The sequence below is a fragment of the Papilio polytes genome, unplaced genomic scaffold, assembly GCF_000836215.1.
Source record: "Papilio polytes unplaced genomic scaffold, Ppol_1.0 DF820844.1, whole genome shotgun sequence".
In the NCBI taxonomy this organism is placed as follows: domain Eukaryota; kingdom Metazoa; phylum Arthropoda; class Insecta; order Lepidoptera; family Papilionidae; genus Papilio; species Papilio polytes.
In genome coordinates this window covers 639,485-666,303 of record NW_013528360.1, presented here as the reverse complement: position 1 = coordinate 666,303, position 26,819 = coordinate 639,485, and the positions used below count along the sequence as shown (strand labels likewise).

The window sequence follows — 26,819 nt, the reverse complement described above, 5'->3', positions numbered from 1 at the left end:
GTGTATTTTGTTTTGTTTTTAGTGCATTTTGTTTTGTTTTTCGTGTATTTTGTTTGGAAGTCGGTTTTGTTTTTTTATTAAAAAGTTTTCTATTATGCCGATTAGTATTACTAAACTAATAATAACCTTTTGTTTATTTTTACACGCCTATAAACCCTGCATATTTTTATACCTTGTTATTCTCAACAAAACTCATTGATCCAGTTTCCAGTTAAATCTACCGTTTTCAGGATTATTTCATTTCACGGTTAGAATAATTTAAAACTATTCGGCGTATCACCGCTAGGAATACAGTTGCGGTTACCATGAATTTCAATATTTTGGGATAAGTCCTTTAAATCGTTTTACAATATATTTTAGTACTGATTTTAACAGTGAAAACAAAAATTCATATACAAATAACACCAGATCAGGTTTAAATGATATTACCAACAAATGAGATTGAACCATAAACGACACGTGACAATCAGCATTATGTGTCTATAAACTCTTTACATACCAGAAATCCACAAATTCATAGACACCAAATAAATTATCCACACAAAACAAAACACATGCAGCCTCTACTGGCAACTGTAACGCACGTGTCGAGGGCTTTGCCCCGGTACCAGCGTGCGACAAAGACAGCGCACATACAAACAGACAGAGAAGGTGTTTGTCAACGTTATCTTACACACCTGCAGTTAACATTGTTATGTGTAAAAACTAAACTATGTCACTTTACAAAAGCGATATTTACAAGAACATAGCTACAATTGTGATTAGAACAAACAGGAAAAGTTACATGAATATACTTATTAGTTAATAAATAAAGGACCATAAAGATAAGTCCATCAAATTCATTTTTGGCAACCAAAGAACCTAACGCTAGTTCGAAAATACCACCAGTTCGGAACTACCACTATTCAAATACTCAGTCTCAAGAGTAAAAGTTGCCCCAATGATATCTTAACTACGAAAGAAGATGGCACTTTAGAAGCTGACAGAACAATGATTAGTAGACATCATATTACAAGATATTTAACGTTTCCATCCTTCTGGACGAATTCGGCAGAGGATGACCACGATCAGGATAACATTCTTATATTATATGCTACACACCCGTTGAGTAATACAAATGTTTATAAATTTGATTTAGCAATCTACACACCGGGAAGCTCCCACGCGGTTCTCAGAACTTTGCTAGATTGCATTGTTGCGATTGTTTTAGACTAGTCTCGTCTTTTGTTTTCGAAATTAAATTCGTTTGTATCAAAAATAGCATCAGAATGGTGTTCCTACAATTGTGACGTCATTCTTTGCGTCTGAGTTATTTTATTGGTCGAAATTAGCTATACTAATATAACTTAAACACAGTAGCTAAACATTATTCTACTTTGTGTTCCTTAAATTAAACATTTCTAATTCTACGTCCCTTTATTTATCTTTCCTTCAACTTCTACAACAATAAAGTCTCTAATGGCCCAGCTACTTTTAACCATTCGTTAATGTTTTTGGTTCGATAAATTTATGCGATGCGTTTCCGAACTACGTAACTTGAGTTTTATTCCCTTGAACCATAGGTCGATCTAACACTGAATAATTATTAGATAAATGGAACGTTCAGAAACCGAGCATTAATAAATTAACGTCTCAAGTTTTCGACGGAGAATAAGATGATGTTTTCATACTTGTTTCTCGGCAATAAAAACCTGATTTAACGCTGATACATCTCCACACCTGTCCTATCGTAATTACATAATACTAGTTTAAACATATGTCACGTAAACCCATTGATTGTCGGCCGGATGTGAGCTTGTCTCGTGCGGCTTCGAATCATGATGCAACACACGACACACACTTCCTCGTACACACCACGTTAACCGACTTTACAATCTATAATACAGGTCTAAATATCCTTAGTACTTCAAATGGTATTAATCCAGATTTATAACTAAAAGCTAAACATTCAACTTCTCCCAAAATTACGGAAGAAAGCGAGATACAAGTACAGTCTTCTACAAATTATCTACAGAAATGTTTGTCATTTTCTCGCATTTTTTCTTAATGACTATAAAAATATATTAAACCACATACCAACAAAAAAACAACTACAACAAACAATACGACCGATTTGCTACCTAACACTAACACATTGATTGTAAACAGTGCTATAGCTAAAGCGTATGTCCAAACAAACCAGCACTCAATGGAAATATAACAATAGATTTTCACTGGCGTAATCATACCAAAACATATTATCTCAGTTTCATTCAAAGAGAATGAGCGGGACGTATGTGTTTAAATTTCAGCAGTAAATTATATCAACATTGAAGCATGCGGTTCCTGTAATATCGACCTTCTAATGTCTACAAGACTTACGATAACAAGAGCCAAGCACCGCTATAACGCATCTACTAAAATTAAATTCATTCATACATTCCAAACTGAATGGATTACCTTGTATCAAAAAATATCGATCGATTCGATTCGAGAAAGAAAATCGCTTGAGATTTTAATTCGTACACTGGAATCAAACACTTAAATAAGATTTACCAAAATAAGCGATAGAATAAATTAGTTAAGGGATCGTTACGAAGCGACCTTTACCTACATTTCCCTACAGACGTTACAAACTAAATCATTGAGAACATTTATTTGAGCTATTTCGATTCGTCATCGATCAGATCTGCCTAGGCTGCGCACGCGGCGCCGCCTGCAGGAGATCATCAAAGCGATTTATAGGCAATCGTAAATCTGGTTAGCGCTGTAAATTATCTACTTACACTGTTCTGTTTCGTTTGAGGACTTTAAAAATATTCATGAGCAGACGATGACTTGTTAGTTTCACGTATACTATGAGTTTTTACATTTTGAAGTATTTTAAAGAGATTTACATATTGGTTACTACAATTTTTTTAAACTAAACGCTGGACTGGTCAGTTATAATGAATGTGGGGATGTGTGAGTGCATGTTTACGAACGAAGATGAGTGAGAGACTGCTTTGACTAACATATGATAGACTGGAGTGAATCTAGGAATAGATAGACGTAAAAGATGCGAAGAGATAGACGAAAAAGATGCGAAGAGATAGACGAAAAAGACGCGAAGGGATAGACGAAAAGACGAAAAGAACCGTACGTTTTCTAAGACAAAAAAATAATTAAAAAAAAACATATCTTGTACAACTAGGGTTAAGGGCGAGAAATAGAGTGATTAAAGAAGAAAACTGTTTATTTAACGCCCCAACCCTACATGAATTTGTTATTTTTAGGTGTAAAAATCTATCCTGGTAACTTGTAGTCTTGATTTCGTTGGTGTAGAATTAAAATTCGAGTTTCCATTACCCTTTTTTATTTTAGCTGTATTAGATATCCACGTCTTAAAGTATTATACCTTTCATTACGTTGTTATTGTAATTGGTAAGACGTTGTGTGGCATGGGTGACGGAGGTTTGACCCAGTTTATTGATGAGCCGCGCAATGCGACTGAGGCCGACTTCTGTCATTTGATATCAAGGACTCTTGTACTCATTTATTATTTTACACCCAATATGTCGTTTCTTTCATTTTCTATCTATATTCGAGACCGCTCTCTCTTTCTTACTTAAGAGTCGTCAAGAAAGCCATCCATATTAAATTATGAGCCTTTTATAACCTTTTCAGCAGTTCAAGGTCATCTGCGCAGTGTCCTCTGTTCGTTTCTAGTGTAGTTCCATGTTCCAAGCCGTGAAGATATTTGGAGACTTCAGTACTCCTTTGAGCTTACGGTACTAAGGTTGAAACACTTGCTAAAGAACCACATATCATAAGACATATCTAGTATACCTGGTTTTCGTATGCTTCAATAACAGTTGTTTAAATATAAACGCTTCGTTCATTCAATTTCCAAGACGTGAATTGTAAAAGAATGTTATCTGGTGCAATCTTTTAAAATGGTCAACGCGGGTAATTAGGGCTAATTAAACGTACGCCTTGTTAGATTGTCCGACAAAAAACATACATCGAAACGACCTTTGCCGCGCCGACCGACTTATTTACTCGTCACTCTACATCAGGGCTTCTTAACCGATAAAATTATGGTCCGCATTTTCTTTAAATGCACAAACAATACGAACAGATAGGAATGAAGTTATTAAATCTTTTAACACATTTACTTCATAAGATACAAATACTAGCTTTCGCCAGCGACTCCGTCCGCGTGGGATTAAAAAAAAGTGAGTACCTATGTGTTCTTCCAGACTAAAATCTACGTGTATGCCAAATTTTACTGAGATCAGTTCAGCTGCTTCGGCTATAAACTTTAACAAACATCCATCCATTCATCTAAACTTCCGCAATTATAATATTAGTAAGATTGTAAATGATAACGTTTAGGTGGATGGATTTGTTACGTGGATTAAATTTGTCACAGATAAAGATGCAATAGAAGAACATATCATTGATTAAGTTTTTTAAAATTTCGCGCAGACAAAACTGCAGACAAAAGTTAGCTAGTGCTATAATTTTACAGAGTACTTGAATGAAAAACAATGCGTTATTTAATTGGAATTATATCATAGACGTGTTATATAAAATGTAATAAGCTGATTGTGAACGGCCCTGATCGATGCGGGCACTAGAGCATTGTCCATAAGTTGCATTTGACATACTTTAGATAAATTATTTGTTAAGAATTAAGAATATATGACTTATATTACCACAACAAAAGCTGTATTTTATGATTGACTGCATTGAACAACCAATTGAATCGATTTTAAAAATTCTTTCACCGTCAAAAATCTCCGTTATCACTAACATAGGCTATATTTGACATCAACGGAAAGAGTATGGATACAGAAGAGATATAATCGTATATTATTTAATCGCTAGTTACAAATAATACATATTCAACCAAAGTAATTTGTAGGAAGTAACAAACGCCAGCCTCATTGTGCAGACTCCAGACACAAATCACAACACCTAACACTTTACAATGAGTCAAACAAACCATTATATTGCAAACAATTAAATGACAAATATCATACTGTGCTATTCGGCACACGATTTTTTAAAAAAACATTTACGACTAACTTTCGCCTGCGACACCGTCCGAATTAAAAAAACATAATTGAGTAGTCTATGTGTTCTTCCACACTATCCTCTACATCTATGCCAAATTTCATCAAAATCCTTTCAGCAGTTTAGGCTACAAACTCTAACAAACATCCATCCATCTAAACTTTCGTATTTATGATATTAGTAAAATAAGATTTTTGTCAATCGGGGCAGTGGTTTCAGTTTTTAATACGACAAACAATCATATCTTCTTTCTCCCTTCATCTGCCTCTAACTTCACTTCACTAATGGTAAAAAAACATGGAAAATTCTATCATTTTAAAGGAAAACACGCAACAGGTCTGTATTTTAGTTGCGTATTTTTTCTTATTTTCAAACCCAACAATAAAGCATTAAAATAAGCATAAGGAAAATGAAGAGGAAAAAATTCGTAACGTCTTACTCTGAAATTACTGAAATAATTCAACACAACTGTAATATGTTTTAGTAGCTTTTGTATTTAATGTTTCTTCAAGAGAATTTATTGAACGATTATTCCACAAAAAATAACTAATTGTTATTTAAACAATATCTATAAATTTCTGTTGTTATGAACTGCTTCGCAGCACATTGCTGAATGCTCGAATTAAAATGACCTTGAAAAATTTACAACCAATTTTACTATAAAGGTATTTTTTTCCATTCCGACGAAAACTTACTAAATTAACAAACGACAAATGCTACTAAAGATATTTCACTTTATTCTATTTTTATATCAAAATGGCGCGTAATTGTAATTTTCATGTATTCAAAAAACTTACCAACAAATTGTCAACAGAACTGTACCCGCATATCATGTAACCCATCACCCTGTTCGCCATTGTGAGTTCCATTCGACACTATCTCAATAACACCATTCATCACCGTACACCGCTTGCTCACCGAGAGCCGTCACTCATCACCTTCATACACGAAGAGCGATGTATCACAACACCATATAAACAAACAACCAGAAAAATAAACACTGATCAAGACATGAAAAAAGAAAATAAACTTTAACGCATTGAAATACGTTGTAGCACTTTTTACACAACACTACGAGATGAAATCCTAACAACTTAGCACTATTTTATATAACATTAAAATAGTTCTTACACGGTGGTGATAAGGTTCACTGTATGTTACGTAAAGTGATTGTTTTAATAGAGGTTATTTATGAATGCGTGTGTTACGTACGATGGCGCGTGCGAGACTGGTCGAGACGTCCCGAGCGACGCACAGGAGCCGGCTGTGGCTTATGGGATTTTTATGCTATAAACAGGATAATACCAAGGGCATCGCCACAAATTTGTCAAAGACAAATAATACTTTTGTGTACACAGATTACGAAATATAATCAAAATAAATCTTGAAAAGCAATTGTATGACTTATATGACAAAACGAACAGTGGTTTCATACTAACAACACTTCTACCACTTTTTCCAAAAAGTTAAGGATAAAAATACCCAAGTACTTTAATAGGCTTACCTTTGTTCACTGCATTCAGATAAATTACATAAACCAAACGAAATTAATTAAAAACAAAATCCTATCACAATTACCAAAAACGTCTCTTGATATTGAACATCTAAATGGAGAAGCTACCACGTGCTTCATCGTATCACAATGGCGGTCGCGTTTACTTAAACAAATCACGACAGAAATATAAACACAAGCGTGATTGATATTATCTGACAGTAACACGCACTTACTGATGTTACAAACACTCGGCTTATATAATTTCCTCTGATATTTTAAAGGATTATCTATACAATATAACTTAGAACTCTTACCGCCAAATTCTACGACGTTGATTGGTCAAAAAGAGAGCTCCATAGTGTTATAAAATATGGAAAAAAGGGTTAACCTTACTAATATTATAAATGCAAAGTTTAGATTGAAGAATGTTAGTTAGAATTTGTAGCCTAAACTGAATAGATATCGATGAAATTTGGTATAGATGTATAGTATAGTCTGGAAGAACACAGAGGCTATTTACTTTTGTTTTTTTTTTATGCCATACGGACGGAGTCGCGGGCGAAAGCTAGTTTATAAATGCAGAATAATAGATTCTGTGTCAAATATTTGTTTTAAAAAAAACTAAGTAATTAGATGTCTATTAGTGTGGCGACCGGTCTCACTAAATAAGACATAAACACGAGATATGTACCAATCCTGGATAGAACCGACGCCGCGTGGTGATTACCCTACTTAGGTTTGTACTATCGACTAGTCTTCGGCTATCGATGACATTTAGGGATGTCAATTTTAATCCGATATCGATAAACTGAGACTTGAGAGCTTAAGGTAGAGGGGGTTTGCCAAATAAGTCAACTTCATGAACATGTGTTGTAAAGAGATATATGCAAATCTAACTTTGACCATCAGTTCACTTAGACATGTTATATAGAAGGTAAACTAGTTTAATCAAGTGTACAATTATGGAAGGATAGAGATGTGCAAGAACCGAACTAAATGGAGATCCGTAATCTCCGCCGTCCCCTCTGGGTTATAAGCGGGAGTTACACTGTCTCAATATCGATATTTTAAAAATAAAAATCCCGCGCATCACTCAGCAGACGCCCTGCACCCATAAATTAGTTTTAACTGCCAGTAACTGATTACGAAACTGGCGGCGGGCGTTAAGTTTTTCGTAAACCGAATGGAATCGTGAGAACTGAACTCAGTACCCGCATACAGCTATAATTATAAAACACGGGGGTGATACTGATCAGGCAAAGTTTGAACCTGGAAGTTGCAGAAAAAAACAAAGGAATTGAGAACAAAATCCTTATAGAGTCCGTTTAAAACATAGATTGGTATAACATTTTATAGTATACCATTAGCTTAATCGACATTTCCCGTGCATTGATTTTTTACTATTTTTTTTATTGCCGTCTTCTGATGAATATGTGAAATTCATGAAATTGTCTATGGTCGCTTACCAAGTAACAATTGATCTTTTTGACCGACTTCCCAAAAGAAGGAGGTACTCAATTCGTCTGTATGTTTTTTTTATTGTTTACATTTGTCAAATTATCAATTACAAATGTCAAAATGACATGACATGATGACAACCTTGATGTTGGCAGCAACTTATGGTCTCTTTCCCACGTTAGGGTTTTTATCCAAAACATTTTCCCCCTAAGTTTAATGGCGTTAAAATATATAGCCTAAAACGTAACGCAAGTGTAGGGCTTTTTATTAAAAAAAGAATTATTCTGAAATATGCTGTAATTGCTGACATCTTAGGCAACAAAGAAGTATGTTTACGCTTTATTATAATAGTACAGATTCATTGAAAATTAAAGTGGTTGTCAATATCTAAACAATTAGATATTATAAAAATATTCAAATCATAACTCCTCCTCTCTGAAGGTATACGTTTAAAATTTTTCTGAAGTAACATTTTCCTTCACCTCATCGCCTGTCGTAAGCTAGTTTCATAATAAAATTCCGAGTATCCATTAGCCATCACATGTCTGTCCTGTTGAGTTCGTCTCCATTTAATAGAATTAATCTTGGTCCGTAGCAGCGATCTATTTTTAGCATTTTCCTGTTCTACCGCGCCCGCAATTGCAACTAATGGACATGGGCTATTGTTTCTTCAACGTTTTGTCGATTTCCACTGACTGAACATTAGTTTAAAAATATATTACTAGTAGCTTTCGCCCGAGACTCCGTCCGCGTAGAGGTAAAAAAAAAGTAAGTAGCCTATGTGTTCTTCCAGTCTATCCTCTAACAGTGGTAGTGCCCGCTTTAACATCTTAGCACGAATGGGCCGGCACGCCCGGTGTAATACCACGACCACACAGAAGACAGGCGTGAAATGGAAGCAATTCCGTGTTTCGTCTGACGAGTGTGGTGCCGGAGGCCTAATTTAAGTCCCTTTCTCTTTACCGCCCTTTTCTTATAAGGAGAGGTTGGGAAGAGGAAGTGGATTTGACGGTGGAGGAGATGCATAGGAAGGGGAAATATCCTCTTTATGTGCAGGGTAGGCAACGCATCTGCAATTGCGGATGTCTATGGGCAGCGGTCGCTTCGCCATTTTGGCGGTTTCAGGTGGCCGCTTGCTCGTTTGCCACCTTATGTTATATAAAAAAAAAAAAGTTATATAAAATCCTCTACATCTTTGACAAATTTTATCGATATCGGTTCAGCAGTTTAGGCTACAAATTATAACAAACATCATCCGTCTATCTAATTCACATTTATAATTTCAGAATTCATTGTGTTTGGAAAACCAGAGACCACACGTGTCACTGAAATGTTACTGCATTGCAGTTTCGCATCGAATTCATTTATTCACACATTTGTTATTAGTTGTTTTTTTATATACAAAGCGTGTACAATAACATGATTCCATCACTTGAGATCGGCGTACTGTAACATATTCTCATAAGATTTTTTAAACTACCCACATGTTATCACTTTACCTCACAATATTCATGGAATTTAATATTGACCTTTATTGTGTTAATTTGTAATTTTTAAATAATATAGTTCAATTATATTATTTAAAAAACCGTCGCTAAAGAGCTGTTCAGCCTTGTATTAATATCTCTTACAGATAACCGAGTGACACTTGAACCTGTATGATTGAGGTTCCCGAAAACTGGTCGCGACCCCATCTATCTTGACCAGTTCCGAATAACTCCTTATCAATTACAGTTATTAGAAACAATGGACCTTTGTTGACTGGTGGGATGCTTCAAGAATGATAAAGTTTAGCTATCATGTGAGCTAATTTTAGTGTAGATTTAAAATACTGTGTTATAAAGTAAATTAATTTAGATAATAAAAAAGCATAATAACTACAATATGATGATTTGTTAAAATTAAATACAACCAAATACACGAAGCTTAGAATTTTGGTCTTCTTCACCTTCCATTATTTTCGTACAAGGAAAGGATGGGATGTGAATTTAGTGGGGAATGGAAAATATCCTCTTTCTGAGCATCCCTTCCATTATTGATTAAAGGTAACGCATATCTATGGGCAGCGGTCACTTCGCAATTTTGGCGAATTCCGAAGGCCGTTGCTCGTTTGACATAAAGGCGCTTAAATAATAAGCTTGTTTTCAACTCAATTACGAAAATTAAATCTATTTAAGATGCGAACATATCTATGCTCACTGGACGCTCGCGAAGCGTGAAAAAATGGGGTCGGCACGTGGCCTCGATCTGTCCTACTATCAATTGGTTTGCTATAACTACGTGCTGACTTGGTAGCAAACGGTATTACTTGACCTGGTACACACTGTTAACAATATGCGGTATACATTGGTCTGGTTAAAAAACTAAGCGATTTATTGTAACTGCTAATTAAGCATTATTCACACATTGACGAATTGTGTTTAAACAATTTATAAATGTAATTTTCTGTGCAGATAAAAGCTTATGCACACCGTTGACTAAACTATCGCACAACTGTTTAGTCGCGTTTTGATTCCTATGAGCTTATATGGAAGTGCGCACAATACTCAATTTTTAGTTGTACAACTAAACAGTTGAATTGGCTGAAACAATCGACAATCGCACATTTGTGCGATAATTTTGTCAAAGGTGTGCGCTCTTAAAGAATTCGATTTGCATTAGACAAATTGTAAACTGCCGGCGTTTATTATCTACCGGTGACATGCAATACTGCGCAATGCGCTACAGTTTAGCATTGCATCGTTTATGGCTGTGTAAAATGGATCAATATTTTACTATAACATTAGAACTGATACTGATTGGTTACCAATCGTGATCTTCTGGAGGTGTGTAAGAGTTACGTACATAAGTTCAAGCAAACGGTACGGAAATAACATGGGTACATAAATAAAAAATATCTACGCACCGTAAATAGGTACCCATAAATGATGTAAGGACGATACAGTGAATCAAAAATCAGATTACATATATACTAATATTAAAAAGAGGAAAGATTTTTTATTTTGTATGTATTAAGATAACTCAAAAACTAATGGACCGATTTCATTTTTTTTTCACTATTAAAAAGTTACGTAATCAATGATTAACACTGGCCACATTTTTATTATTTTTTAATTTCACGCAGACGAAGGTGCGAAGAACAGAGGTATTTTATAATCTGCTTTACTTTCATACGCACTTTTACTACTAATTTTCCATACAATAAAATAAGAATAGATGTAGGTCAGTGTCAAGCCAAATAGAGGTTCGTAGTCCTGCCTACACCTCTGGGTTATGGGCGAGAATTATGTTGTTTTAACAATTGCTTATTTCGACTTTTCGGGGTATTAACCGGCATATCATACGCGGTATCATATCTCAACTGCCCCCTGTATGGGGAGTCTGAAAACCAGCGCGGCCTTTAGTGACAAACTGGAGGCCGCATCAGCTGAGCCTTCTTTTTGGCCAAGATTTTTTTTATTTTTATTTCAGTAATATGTTTGTAAGTTGCGTTCTTTTAATTAATTATTTTACGGCTTACTCACGTCATACTTTTTTCCGGTGACGGCACCGACCAGTTTCAGACCCTGCAGAGGTCGCGTCGCGACCACGATACAACATCATTAACCCTCGCCCTGAAGGACCCCCGCAGGGTCTAAAACTGGTCGGTGCCGTCACCGGAAAAAAGTATGACGTGAGTAAGCCGTAAAATAATTAATTATAAAATGTCTCACAAAAGTTATAATTTAATTGTGTTCTTTTTTTTTGTCAATAGTTTTTTCTTTTTTATTTTATTTTTAACATAGTTGAGATTTTCCAGTGCAACACAACAAAGTGGAGGTTAACATGAATGAACGAGACCCCATCATCAGTTATATTTACGTTCAAATCTACGCTGATAAATATTTATGTGATCGTGTTTGATTCTTGACCTTCACTTGTTTATTACTAGTTTTAGTGATAAAGGTAGGTTTCCACTGACACTATTCAGACTATAGAAAGAAGAAAACACATTCGTTAGTATAGTAGCAAATTTTTGCCAATGCACAATTTTATAAGGAAAAATAAATGTATCAGACTTAACGAAAATTAATGACATCCAATCGGTTTTGGTGAAATCACCTAATAATTTAACTTAGTTGCTAAAGAAGTGTACTTCAAAGATCGGGCGAGTGTACAATCGCTAAAAAAGGTAAGAGTTTACAATTTAAAGAACAAATATGGCAACACAGTTTACCTAAACCAATAACTTTATAGTGTGTCTAAATAAGATAGATTAGTTTGATAAATGACGCATATGATGTATCGAATTCAATTTCTATGAAGGCAAATGCCACACTTAATAGACAGGTATCGTAGTGACGAAACAAACACGCAGCGAACAATTTTGAACTACCGATATTCGGTTGGAATAATTATCGAACTCAGCTAAAATTATTATTTTCTTATTCGCTAATTTATAGCACAATTCTAGTATTGATTATAGTGTAGAGAACTTAGCGATGACAGAAATAATAGCGAAATCCAATTTGATTACGTACGGCTGTAGTAGTAATAAACATTTATTTACACTCATTAGTATGGTCATTATTAATTTGTGGAAACAGTTTTTTTTTAATTCATAAGTTATAACTATAAATCTATCGATTCCAACTTCTATAAGAAAAAAATCGAAAATCGATAAGATTCATGACTGATTTTACACAACCCATCCCTACTAAATTTGAAATGAATTGTCATACTTATCTAAATTATTAAGACACACTAAAGTAAATGTCTGCGAGATACAGAGTGGGAAAATGGGACTTCAATAGGTCATAAAATATACTACAACTAAACGTTTCCATAATTACAGACGATAGGATAATTTAAGTCAATTTAACTGCAAAGATCAAAGATTGACTTTGGATGTATTTGCTAATATCGTAAGTAGATCGGGGTCTTAGAAATAGGTCAAGGGGAATTAGAAATAGTCACGTATGACCGCAAACTTCGTATTCAGAAATAATATTTGCAGTAGACCTAATGAATTAAACCTTACTTAGCAAAACATGTAAAAAAAACTTGCTTGTATTTTTTTTTTAATTATATTCTTAAAACAAAGAATACCAGCTTAAAATTATAACTTCTCCGTAAATAATTGTAACCAACAATTTCGCTAATTCGCACTAATAACACAATATGAAATACAGTTTCTTGAAAAATCAATACCAAAGCATCTTATTTCTAGTAACATTGTTAAAAAATAATTGTTTCTTATCTATTTGTAGTGAATTATCAGACAAACAAACAGACGGACAGACGACCTTAGCTATTAATACTTTTCTTTATATAACTAGGCCCTTGGAGACGCTTGTTTAAATAACATAAATATTAACAGATTTATGATAGTATCTTTCTCACTTATGACCAAAAACCACTAGAAAAACGATAAACCCTTGAAAAGTGGTTTATCTAAATCCTTAAAAAAAAAATTCTGGACATATTTCTAAACGTAAATACCTAAAATTCAATAAAACATGAAGTTTCTTGTATAATAGAAATTTCATGTTATTTTTTTATTTCATAATATCGTATAATAGAATAAATTTATCTATTCTTCTATACTATCATAATAAAACGTAAACACACACTTTGTTGCCTAAGATGTCAGCAATTACACCATAATTTTGAATAATTCTTTTTTTAATAAAAAAGCCCTACACTTACGTCACGCTTTAGGCTATATATTTTCACGACATTAAACTTAGGGGGTAAATATTTTAGATAAAACCCCTAATGTGGGAAAGAGACCATAAGTTGCTGCCAACATCAAGGAAGCAAGTTTGTCATCATGTCATGTCATTTTGACATTTGCTATTGATAATTTGACAAATGTAAACAATAAAATAAAGTTTTTACAATTACCTGTGGATGAATTCGCATGGGAACAGCTAGTTTTTTAATATATATTAATATAATTTATTTAATAATATATAATAGCATAAATTGTAAAATAGAAATGTAACTTATTATCGAGCATTACGAACTTAGAAGTTTCTTATAAAAAAAAGTTGCGTACGCAGTCACTTGTCATCGAATTATTAAATTACCATAAAAATACATAATGTAAATGTTACATATCTACATGATTTAATACAGGTATTACCTATACAAATTACTCTGTATTAAATTTTATCTGTAACCGATTTGAAGCGGTTAACAGCGTACGTTGTCTCTTTACATAATCTATCTCAAGTCGAAGTAATAAAAAGATGAACAAACATTATTTTAAAATTAGTTTACGTCTAGTTGAAGATGTAGCAACATCTTGTGGTGAATAAAAAAACTTTTAGTATGTATATTAAATTTCAAGGCACTTTACACAGACTTACATTTCTACTGTTTTCAAAATACCAAAACAAACAATTACAATCGATATTTTATGAATAAATGTATGAATTCTGCAAATGAGTTTTTTTTAAGAGTTGACAACGTAGTTCATTGTCTATTGATGTATTTTGGAACAGCATTTTGTTTAAATTCATAATGCAAACATGTTTGTTTTTTATAACTCTGTGACTAAAGCCCTTTAAAGGTAAAACTATTTAGACTGGTTTATTATAATTTCTTACTTTCAATAAATTCGACTGTAGATAAAAGTTAACATCTAGAGATATTTCCTTTTTCACATTCTGTTAGAATAGTTAGTTGTTTGTGTCGAGGTAATGACGAGGGGTCAGCGTTAGCCGGTGCCGGGGCCGGTGCCGGGGCCGGGGCAGGGCATGCGGGTTGACGGACAATTGAACAATTGATTGTAATTAGGAAATAGATTATCTTCGCTAAACTATTCTCAATGTCAATATACAATATTCTCTAGGTCAAATAAATCACGTGACAAAACATAAAATTAAATTGAATTTTCTATACAGTCAGGTTAAGCCGCGGTGTTGCAGTTACGGAATAAATTCTTTCTTCAAGATTAATTCCGGTACTTACAAATAACCAATAAGATAGCAGTGACTTCCTTCGTACAAACACATTTAAAAGCGTATTATTTATTGTTTCGCGTCGTCTTAATGTGCACAAAACGTTCGAACTTATAACTTTAAAGAGGAACACTACCAAATTTCTCGACTGTACCCAAAAATGGTTGCAAACTCACGAAAACGACCAAAATAAAACATACCAATTAAGTAGAAGTTAAACCTAGAATAAAGCATTATAGCTTCTTGCATTATGTATACAAGACAATACAAAGTGAAAATAAAATAATAAAAAATAGTAACTGACCTGATCGCGCAGGTCGGGCTCGCTGGCTGCAGCAGGCAACCCGGCGGCATCGGGCTGCTCCGCCGACACGTCGCCCGCGCTCGCACTCAGCGCGCGTCTTCGTCCCTCAGCCTCCCCCTCCCGCTCCCGCGCTTTATCACCCCCATTACGAGACTCCTTGCCAGTCAGCATATTCTTCGTCTTAGACAGAATATTTAAAGGCTTCGATTTACGGAACTGAAACATTAAATATTGCTTTAAACATCGATGACATTTAGAATGCAAAGCAAAACTATAATTACTATAACATTACCTTGCATTTAACGCTAGCGGGATGCAGGAACTTGCCATCATCCTTGTCCGGTGGCGGCGGGTCGCGTAGACCCAGCACTAACATGTCGTCAAGCGAGGCCTGCAAGTGTCGCCGACGAGGGCGCGCCTCCTCGTGACTGCGCGATGAATACACCGACACAGAGTCCGCACTCGCTGCACTCGCCGCACTCCTCCCCGACACCACCGTCACATTCTCCACAGACTCATTGGAGTGGTAGTCTGGCGGATGTCGCGACCTATCCTCGTAAATCTCCACAGAATTAAACGTCTCAGCAACTCGGTCGATATCATCCAGCTCCTGAGGAACCAGCTCGTAGTGCCCCTCGTTCTCCGTGTACACCTGGTCGTATACCACCCCGTGGAAGCTTCGAGAACTGGTCGGAAGATTCCCGTATAGGCTGTTATAGTTGTAGCTGTCTTCATCGGTGCGTTGGCCAACGGGGCGGGGCAAGTCGTTAGCGTTCAGAATGACGTCATCCAGATTCAACGGTCGTCCCTGACCTCCGAAGCCGTCTACCACGGGTGTAGTGTTAGACAGGAAGGAGCCGTCGTTATCAAAGCTGCTGCAGCCCACCAGGCCCATCGGTCTACGCGGCATCTCCTGTCGGAACCTGCTCGGCGGCGGCTGCTGCCCCGCGAACTCCACCACCAGTATCCTATCCGCAATATTTCGACAATCATTATGGAACCCAATGCCGGAATCGCTATTACTAGAAGTCGTCGTTACTTCGCTATGGTTGCTCGGCTGAGGGGAATTCGCAACAAACTCGGGCACATCAATTCTCTGATCCTCTTGTCTACACGGTCTTCTATCACGCTGGGCTCTGAACACTGGTCTGTTACATCTAGAAAAGTTCCCCAGGGCCGGACTATCGCCCTTCACAGCTAATTTTGATATCTGCTGTAAATTAGGGCTAACACAATCGTCGGGCGGTAAGGAGTACATGCCTCGTATAACACCGACCACATATTCAGCTGACGGCGGAAATTCTAGGCATCTTTCAGCGACAGGATCTCTGGTACAAACAATTTGAAAGTCCCTCGCTCTATTGACGTGGGCTTCGTGTTCCGCCATCCTGGAATCGACAGCGAACACATGGCAACTGTGAGAAGCTTCAGTTTCGATGCCGGAAATTTCCGCAGCAGTTACTAGGCCGAAATAACGTCTGTCTGCTTCTGAGCCACATCCAGCATAGACTATTCGTTCACGAGGATACTGAGCTAACACTTGTCCTGTTGGTCGCCGTAAAAGTAATGCGTTCGGGAGTACAGACAGCAAAACAGGTGTAGCCGGTCGTCTTTCTTGTCTGAGCTTCTTGACTGCATTACGCACGTTACTTGGTGCAGCTGTGGCTGTGGCTTGCGGCGTCTCTATCGTGCCCAGGTAACCCACAACAGCGCGGCATTCTAAGCGGGCAGCATGGTTCGGTGTGAGTTGTGCTCTGCTTAGATTTTGGAGTATCTCATTCACACCAGATGTACTGGGTGCTGCATGACAACCTGGAAATGGTAGGAAATTATCTTAGTATTAAAATTTATTGTAATATTTTATCAGGAATAACATAGCTGTATTTAGACAATAACATGTTTGTTACGAGACTTGCCAACATACAACATAAACGTCAGGTTAAATAGCATAATTCATAGAAAGCATAAAATAAATTAGAATTGTTAGTCATTGCACTAAAGTCATGCTAAATTAAAAATAACAATATGCAACCGAAACATAAAGGTTATAATTTGGACCTTTCTTTTTCACATTCCAGTTAGAAAACAAACACAATACAAATTATTTCATATTGCAGTGCAGGTGTATAATTTGGTTTAAATGACAACATAAACATTGACAAACTAAATGAAATGAATGGTGAGAACACAGTGCACAACTTGATTTGATTTCCCACATACCTAGTATTTTCATCCATACACTTAGACATCTGCAAGAAATTCATTTTTTTAATATTTACGGTATTCGTAACTTATTTACATTTTTATTTCACTCAGAAATAATTTTTATTATATTTATTGATAATGTTGATACCATCACCTTGTGTTATATATAAAAAAATAATTACAATATAAAGTTTAACCATAAGCTTCATTGAGATCACTAAAATGTAAAAGACAAAGAATGATCGGCTATGAATAATTATGATTTGAACAGTATATTTGTAATTAAAATTATTCAAAGCTTTGATTGACTTTTATCAACCCAACACCATCTTACAATCAATTCTATAAGGGAGCAAATATTACAAGCTCCAATCTTTCTAAGTTTTAATATGTATACTTCATGCTTGTATACTTGCCTGGATGATGCATCATAGCCTGCTGAGGCCTTCTCCGAGGCGGCGGATACCTCCTTCTAGTCCTCGCTCTCTCTTCTGGCTCCGTATCCTCCGTGTCTGTTGGTGCAGACTCTCTTAGTGCAACACTTAATGATATCGCACCAGGCGCCGCGGCTACCATCCTGGCTACCGAAGCGTGAGGAGCTCGAGCTACGCTGGTCCCGTCCACTGCAAGTAATGCATCACCAGCCCGAAGTCCCGCTCTCTCTGCCGGACCCCCAGCAGCTACCGCCGACACTATACATGGCCTCTGACCGGCTATGGTGAAACCGAATCCACCAGAACCACGAGCTACAATAACACGACGCTCAGCAGTGCGCACTAAAGCCGCCCTACGACGTCTTCTTCGTTGTTGTTGAGGAACCATTTCAATTCCTTATTCCTTGTTAACTGAAACACTACACAGGGTAACAGTTCATTATAAAAACTGCCCAGTTGATTTACACTTAAACTAGAATAACTTAAGTAGGTTTTCAATATAAAAGAAACTAGAAAAACTAGAATTTAGAAGTACATAAGAAAGTTTCGAGGTCTTGTAACTGACGTTTAGAAAGTTTGATTGAGTGCATTTTACGTTCAGTAAATAAAAGTTTTATTCTAAAAGTTTTAAAGTTGAAGCGTATATAAAAAAAGAAATATTCTACATCTTATTACATACAGTCATTCAAACATGCTCATAATTATACTTTCATTAGGATATTTAAATTTTATACGTTTTAATTCAAATTTTGCTTCTGACACTTAAAAAATGTCAATTATAAATGTTATTTACGCAAATGAAAAAAAGCTGCAAATCAAACATCATTTTGCAATTAATTAATGGATAAGTTCTTAATTTCAACATTATTTGAAAAATGAAACACCAGTTATAAAATGGCATGGAGCTTTTCGGTGTTTTTGCCTTATAAAGTCGGTTTTCAAGTCTCTGTGTGTCAACCACAGACAAATTCGTTTCTTTTGTCAATGTCATTTGAAGATTGAAGAAAATCTGTCAATGTCACTACATGTTTCAAATCCACGTTATTTTCAGTGGTTGTTAAACTTTAAATCAAAAAGAAAGAATTAAAATTATCGTTTTACACGATATAAACGTACAATTTCTAACGAGTTTCTGAAGCAAATATATAAAAATGGCTGTATGTATACCGCATCACTTATAATTATTGTTGTGTTATTCGACTGTCTGTTACTTTAAAAACAATTTTCTTTTCAGAAAAAGGGCAAAGTTAAGATTAGTAAAGTGAAAAGAAATAACCAGACTACAAATAAGATGAGAAAGCAGGGTAAGTTGCGTTTGCAGAGACATAGAAACAAAGCACAGAAGCAAAGGCAGCCGACACAGACGCAGGAGCCAATTTACAGTAGCGACAGTGATGCAGCGTCCGGGGACGAGTGGGCTGATATGCTAGATGAGGAAGAACAGAAGTACATATTAGGCCGGATAGCTAAGCAACCCAATCTTCTGTCCAATATACCTGAAGAAAATAAAAAGGAACAGAAGTGAGTTTACACGACGAATCTGAAATGTTTAAATACACCCAAAAATCTTGATAACATATTTTCATAGTATTATTTTTAAAGATTTTATGGCTTAGTTACTTGGCCTTTAAGCCATTTGTAAAATGTAATCATACCAATGCGGTAAAAAATTCACATTTAAATGCTTCTTACCAATTCTGATGCAATATGCTATTTTTTACAGTTTTTATACCCAAACTCAAATTGAATGTTGTGTCAACATTTTAATTTCCCTATTAATTTACTTATCTTCAACATAAATTTCTTTTTACAGAAAACCTAAAAAGCGTAAGATAACTCCAGAGCATACAAAAAATGCTTTAAGTAGTGACAGTGGTGCGGAGACAGAGACAGATAACAGCGATGTTGAAGAGAAGTATGAGGCGGAAATGGCTGAGAGACCTGCCAAGAAACTGCGACCACTCCTGCCTATTAAGACTAAAGATGGAATCTTGGAGAGATCTGAGGAATGTGAAGGTAACTAAACAAATGAAAGAGCCCAATTGTGTTAAGAAAAAATTCAAAACTGTTTATGAATTCTCAACAACAATATAAAGATCTTTTTATCTGTGCTTCTTTATAAACCTGCCCCCTTAGACAAAGTGACTTTCGCTCTGTATTGCTAGTAGAATCGACAAAATATGTCAAAACGCATAGGAATGAATGAAAACAAGCATGTGACTTATCCAAATGTTTGTCAGTTGCATACATTTTAGATTTTTCAATCAGCAATAACGATATTCAAATATCACTTTGTCTAAGGGGGCTGCTCTTGTCCTTATGGAGAATTGGCACAGTATGTGTTACTCTTCCGTACAGCTCAAAGGCTACTTATTTTAATGTAGTGATTAAGTCATCAGCTAAGTTCATAAGTAGTTTATAAGTTAGTAGTATAGTTCATAAGTTAGTTAGCACTCTAGTTTATAAGTAATTTCCTTACCTTCTAGACACAGATTCAGATGAAGAACAGCCTGATGAAGTGCCAGAGCCTTCAGAGAACAAAGAGGAGTCTCAGGATTCAGATTCGGGTATGGAGGTTGCTGGAGAAGAATTGGAAGGCACTGATGAAGTGGTGACAGCTGTGCAGTTATTAGCTGCAAGGAGAGACAAGCTGAAGCATGAGAAGCTAAGGATTGGAGCACTCTGCTCTTCCTTGCTTGAGAATCCGGAGAGAAAGGTCACTATGTAATACTTATATATCTATACAGATGTTATAAAGAGGAAAGATTTGTAATTTTGTATGTAGTCGTTGGATGCAGAAGGCAGAGGACCGCATTCTGTGGAAGGTATTGGGGAAGGCCTATGCCCAGCAGTGGGCAAACAAAGGCTGACGATGATGTAGTGAATAACTCAAAATTGACAGTCATTTTTAATAATTTCCTTACCATTAGAAAGGTAATTTATCTGTGAGTAACATGGGCTATAGTATTTTTTTTATTTTACGCGGACGAAGTCGCAAGCAACAGCTAGGATATTGTAATTGTGACTGGATGGATGTTTATTATTAGGTAAATTTTACCATGTAACTTTATGAGCATTGAATATTATTAAATTATATCTTCCAGCTGAAGAATTTGTACCCCATCCTATATTTAATGGATGAACACTTGAAGGATGGTACACCTAACTTGGTCTCTGTAAGGAAGCTGGCCTCGGTGTCAGCCGCGGAGGTGTTCCGGGACATTCTGCCAGACTATGCTATACGCCATCAGGATTACTCTGATGTTAAATGTGAGTTTTTAAATTGATTTTTTATATTACAAATTGGCATACAAGGAAGTGGTCACCTGAATTCGCAGTAAAAGCGAAGCGACTGCCGACTAGACATCCGAAATTGTTAAAATTATTCAAACTCCTATGTAAAAATATTTGTATCAATCTTACAGTAATCTTATACACTAATTTTAACCCGCGACTTCGTTCGCGCGTAATAAAAAACTTAGAAAGTATGCTATTTCCAAACAATGTTCTACATTTATAACAAATTTCGTCGAGATCCGTTCAGTCATTCTGGAGATAACATCCATCCAACTGAACTTACGTATTTATAATATTACTAAGAAATGAGATATCTTAGTAACAGATTTAAATAAAGTAATTTCTTTTTTCAACAGTGAAAAAAGACACCCTCGCTCTATACAAATATGAAAAAGAATTATTGGAGTTCTACAAGAGATATCTTCAGCGGCTGGAGAAAGCTGCCTCCGTTATGAGACGAAAGAAAGGAGATAATAGGTGTGTAGAAATCTCATTATTGAAAGTCTTATTAAAAATTCAGTTATAATAGTATAACAGTTGCCTTCCAACTGTTAGGAACAAAATTAGTCCCGTGCTGTAGAAATGGCGCAACTCTAGATTATCGGCATAAACGTCACGTCCCTAGCTGACAGCTGTCAATGTCACTAGCAGTATGGATAGATTGGCGCGCAACCGGAGCCCTAACGAGAAGTGTTGCTCTGAGTTTAAAGCGACAGTATCAATTAAATAAGTTGTCTAAAACTACTGTGTTGTGTTTTATCAGATAAATATTTTAACATTATAACTAGATGTTCCCAGGCGACTTCATTCGCATAAAATTATAAAAATTTTATTTTATTGTTTACATTTGTCAAATTATCAATTGCAAATGTCAAAATGACATGACATCATGTCAAACCATAGTAACCTTGCTTCCTTGATGTTGGCAGCAACTTATGGTCTCTTTCCCACATCAGGGTTTTTATCCAAAATATTTACCCCTAAGTTTAACGGCGTGAAATTATATAGCCTAAAGTGTGACGTAAGAGTAGGGCTTTTTATTAAAAAAAGAGTTATTCGAAAATATGCAGTGATTGCTGACATCTTAGGCAATAAAGAAGTGTGTTTACGCTTTATTATATTAGTATAGAAGAACCACAGAAAAATGAGAAAAAATGTGATGACTAGAAAAATACTGAGCCACTAAACAATGTGTCAGTTGAATGACAGTGCAATTTTCGAGCGCCGAGCAACTGTACTGGCCTAGTGGACCACGCATAAAAGCCGTTATTACCAGTGTTAGCATCAACCATGTACCACAGACAACTAGAAGAGAGCGAGACGAGCTTGGCGCTGGTGAGCCTGCGCTGCCTGTGCGCGCTGCTGCAGGCGCGGCCGCAGTTCAACTACGCGGGCAACATCGCGCAGACCGTGCTGCCCTACCTCGCCAGCAGGCGGGCGGACGCTCGCGATACTGTCACACAGTGTTGCCAGCAAGTGTTTACTGATGATAACAAAGGGGAAATTACATTAAAGGTATGTCTTTCTAGATTTAAGAGTTTTTAAGTGTAGTAGAATTCAATGGCACATTATACGCCAATATTCTAATAGTTTGGGGTACGGACTACAGATTTTGCGTTTGAGAGAGTCCCGCCATTCGACTATTTTGAACCATATCCAGCTTATAGCTTAGTTGGTATAGTTAAAAGAAATATTAGTAAAATGACAAATGGGAAAATTGTATTTACATGTTTCCAAACAATATTTATTGTCTATGGATGAATTTTGGAATGTTCCAGTGTTAAAATTGTTAAAACACATATTTATGGAATTGACTGAGTACAGTCTTAAAAGAACAATATTTAGATAGATATATTTACATTGAATTTTCTACATTTTTCTCACTGACAAGAATAATATTGCATGTTGTGTGGTTGTTTTTATAACCACTAATAACCTAAACTATTGAACCAATTTAAACAAAGTGTCATTCGATTGGTCTGTTCTCAAAGAGTGTCATAAACAACACCAGCTCACTATATGTCCCACCGAGGTGCTCGGAGCCTACCCTTAGGGTGACTAGACCATAGTCAACCACGCTGGCCCACTGCGGGTTTGTTGACTTCACATATATCTTTGAATTTCTCCTCTGATATGTGCATCACGATGTTTACCTTTACCGTAAGAACGTCGGGTAAATTATGTACATACGAAAAATCGAAATCACATTGGTACATGGCGGGATTCGAACCCAAGACCTGTAGATTACAAGTCAAGTTCTCAAACCACTGAGCCACCGACGCTCTTAGTAAAGTGTCATAGGATATTGTTAATTGATTTTTTTTCAGTAATTTAAGTACCAAATGACCTTTCAGATTGTGAAGTTAATCAACCACTTGGTTAAAAAGCGTGGCACCCGGCTGCACCCGGGCGCTCTGGAGTGCCTGCTGGCGCTGCGCATCCGGGACGTGGACCTCGACGCTGAAGCTGACCTCAAGCATAAGAAGAAACAAGAAGAGAAGCATAAGAAGAGGATCGTTAATCTGTCTAAGAAGGAGAAGAAGGTTGGTTATAACTCCTTCACATCTTGTTTTATGCGAAATCTAGCATTCGCCCGTGACTTCGTCTGCGTGGAATTAAATAAAATAAAAGTGAGTGACCTAAGTGTTCTTCCAGACTATACATCGCAATTGGCATCAAAAATAATTTATTCAACGAAAAACTTACGTAATTGTCATCAATGAAGACTTAAAAGTTGCTTTGATGTTTAAAAATATGAATTCTTTGTCACAGCGAGCGAAGAAGTTAAAAGAAGTGGAGCGGGAACTTCTAGAAACGGAAGCGCGGGAGGATTCCGAAGCGCGCAAGAAACAGCTGACAGAAGTGACGAAGACCGTCTTCAACATCTACTTCCGCATCCTGAAGACTGCTCCCAACTCGCAGCTGCTGGAGGCCGTGCTCACTGGACTCGCCAAGTTAGTTTGCTTCTATATAAAAATTCTCTTCTTCTTGTAATATATTAAACTAGCTGTTCCCGTGCGGCTTCATCCGCATGAAATTATGAAAGTTTTATTTTATTGTTTACAATTATCAAATTATCAATAGCAAATGTCAAAATGACATGACATGACAAATCTTGACAATTTTGCTTCCTTGATGTTGGCAGCAACTTATGGACTCTTTCCCACATCAGGGTTTTTATCCAAAATCTTTACCCCCTAAGTCTAATGGCGTGAAAATATTTAGCCTAAAGCGTGACGTAAGTGTAGGGCTTTTTACAAAAAAAAAAGAGTTATTCAAAAATATGCTATAATTGCTGACATCTTAGGCAACAAAGATGTATGTGTTTACGCTTTATTATAATAATATTGATTTCTAATAAATTTAGTTACTTGTAACATATAAATACTTGTAAAGGAATTTATAGCAATTCTTTTAAAAAATACCAAAACACATAAAATTCTTTTTTGTTTTGTTTTAAATGAGTAGTGGTTATTATATTTATGTATACATGGAGACAGATGTGAATGAAAAGTTTCATCCGTCCCATTTTTTGCGACGAGGGGACAGTCGGAACTTATTTTATTTCATAACGGCTCATCTGTTACCTTTAAGGTGATGGACTAAAAGGTGGGACGGATGAATGTTTGTTGTGGGGACAGAGGTGACGGTTGGGAATTATCCACGTTCATTGTTCACCAGATTCTCGCACGTGATCAACGTGGAGTATTACTCGGAGCTGGTGTCGCTGCTGTCCCGGCTGTGCGGCGACGGCGAGGCCAGCGCTGGCTTGCTGGGGCGGCGCGCGCGGCTGCAGTGCGCCCGCGCGGCGCTGGCCGTGCTGGCGGCGGCGGGGGACGCGCTCAACTTCGACCCTGCACATTTCCACGCACAACTCTATGCTAATGCTATTAATGTGCACGCCGGTACTGTCATTTAATTAGAATGTATTAGATATTTTTTGCCAATTATTTTCCGCTACTCGCTAACAGATGGCGTTGCAACAGAATAGTCTAGAAACAGTTCGACTACTCGACGGGCGTCAATTTCGCTATTCGCCACAAGATAACGTTGCGATAGAACATTCCAGACACAATTCTACGGGCGTTAATTTCGTGACTTTTTCAGATGGCGTTGTAATAGAACTGTCTTGTTCTGAACTGTTCTGGCAACAGTTAGATTATTCCACGGACATGAATTCCGCTACTTATGAATAGATGACATTATGTTACTCTGATAACGTAGCTTTTTAATGGTGTAAAAATTTTTTGCAATCGACTTAGTTTTTCAGTTATTTCAATAATTGCAAGATACCCAGTTTTTTCTCCTCTTTACAATAGTATGTGTGTTATTCCAGGTGGAACATGTTCTGAAGCCCGTATCGTGCTGGAGGCGGCGTGCGAGGTGTGTGCGCGCGCGCGCCGCGTCTCCCCGCTGGTGCTGCGCGCGCTCGCCAAGCGCCTCGCCACGCTCGCGCTGCAGGCCGCGCCGCACGCCGCGCTCGCCGCGCTGCACATAGTCTGCAACCTCATGCAGGTACAGGCGGGGCAACAGTAGAAGTTGTTTAAAAAAAATAGGCGTATAATGGAAACCATTACGCGTACAGTCTAATGTATACGTAGGCCTAAATATTATCCCTTTCCCTCACCACCCCTTTCTTAAGCGGAGGATGGGAAGAAAAAGAGTGACAACCGAGAAGACGCATGGGAAGGGGAAATATCCTATTTATGTGCGTCTTCCGTCGATTAAGAGTAGGCAATGCATATCTACCATCCTAATATCTCTACCAAATGTATAAATAAATGTGTGTTACAGAGCAGCAGCAGCCTGCAGTCGCTGCTGGAGCCGGAGGACGCGAGCGGCGCGGGGCGCTACGACGCGCAGTGCGGGGCGCCGGCGCAGTGCGGCGCGCAGGCCGCCGTGCTGCACGAGCTGGCCGCGCTGCGCCGCCACTACCAGCCCGCGCTGCGCCAAGCTGCCGGCACTCTGCTGGCGCGCGCCGCGCCGCTGCACAAGTATGCACTACACAACACATATACTAACTAGCGCTCACCCACGACTCCGACCGCGTAGAATAAACAAAACAAATGTAGCTTATGTATTCTTCCAGACGTCTACACCTATGCCAAATTTCATTGAGATCCGTTTAACTGTTTAAGATAAAAACTCGAACAAATATCCATCCATTCATCCATCCATCCATCCATCCATCCATCCATCCATCCATCCATCTATCTATTTTTTCGTGTTTATTCGATAATTTAGCAATAATTATACATATCTTATTAAAAGACATAGGAAACAAAGTAGGGAATAACATATGGAATCTGGTTCAAACGTGAAATTAAGTCTTCCCATGGAATTACTTTGTTTTTCGTATGTCATACTGTGCTGATGAAGGTAACAATTATTATACGATTACAGAAGTCCTATGCACATATACGACGAGTACGATGGCTCTCAGATGTCGTTCAAGCCAGCGATCACTCCGCCAGCGCGCGTGCGCCAGCGCCCCGCGCAGACTGCACACTCTGCCTGGGCGCAGCGGGACTTCAAACTGCACTGCGAGGCTGTGGAAGATACTGTGCAATTAAATATATTATTTGCATAATATACTTTGATGATACAAACATGTGTTTTATTCATTTAATGAAGTGACT

The 26,819-nt window shown here is 37.0% G+C and overlaps 2 protein-coding genes across 2 annotated transcripts in view; one reads left to right on the top strand and one right to left on the bottom strand.

Annotated features, from left to right (window-relative positions):
* Positions 1–18,477, bottom strand: part of LOC106110158 (regulator of G-protein signaling loco) — a 61,738-nt gene extending 43,261 nt beyond the window's left edge. The window contains exons 1-3 of the mRNA XM_013291879.1: positions 17,866–18,477; positions 15,537–17,056; positions 15,245–15,460 (exon numbers count right to left, since the gene is read on the bottom strand). Coding sequence (XP_013147333.1) covers positions 15,245–15,460; positions 15,537–17,056; positions 17,866–18,271 — 2,142 coding nt within the window. The 5' untranslated portion in view covers positions 18,272–18,477. The remainder of the gene's footprint in view (positions 1–15,244; positions 15,461–15,536; positions 17,057–17,865) is intronic.
* Positions 18,478–18,879: 402 nt separating this feature from the next.
* LOC106110174 (nucleolar complex protein 3 homolog) lies at positions 18,880–26,789 on the top strand. The gene is made up of 13 exons (XM_013291903.1): positions 18,880–19,040; positions 19,118–19,404; positions 19,697–19,899; positions 20,370–20,599; positions 20,988–21,153; positions 21,537–21,657; positions 22,482–22,695; positions 23,535–23,723; positions 23,953–24,134; positions 24,862–25,085; positions 25,517–25,695; positions 25,975–26,174; positions 26,584–26,789. Exons 1-13 carry the CDS (start codon positions 19,035–19,037, stop codon positions 26,768–26,770), a joined length of 2,388 nt encoding a protein of 795 aa, XP_013147357.1. The 5' UTR covers positions 18,880–19,034; the 3' UTR covers positions 26,771–26,789.
* Positions 26,790–26,819: the final 30 nt, after the last annotated feature.

Bases quoted from the DNA above. Each gene is read 5' to 3' on its own strand.
- LOC106110174 (XM_013291903.1), top strand. The intron at 21,154-21,536 runs GTGAGTTTTTAA...TTTTTTCAACAG, and splicing joins GGATTACTCTGATGTTAAAT to TGAAAAAAGACACCCTCGCT. The intron at 24,135-24,861 runs GTTAGTTTGCTT...ATTGTTCACCAG, and splicing joins GTGCTCACTGGACTCGCCAA to ATTCTCGCACGTGATCAACG.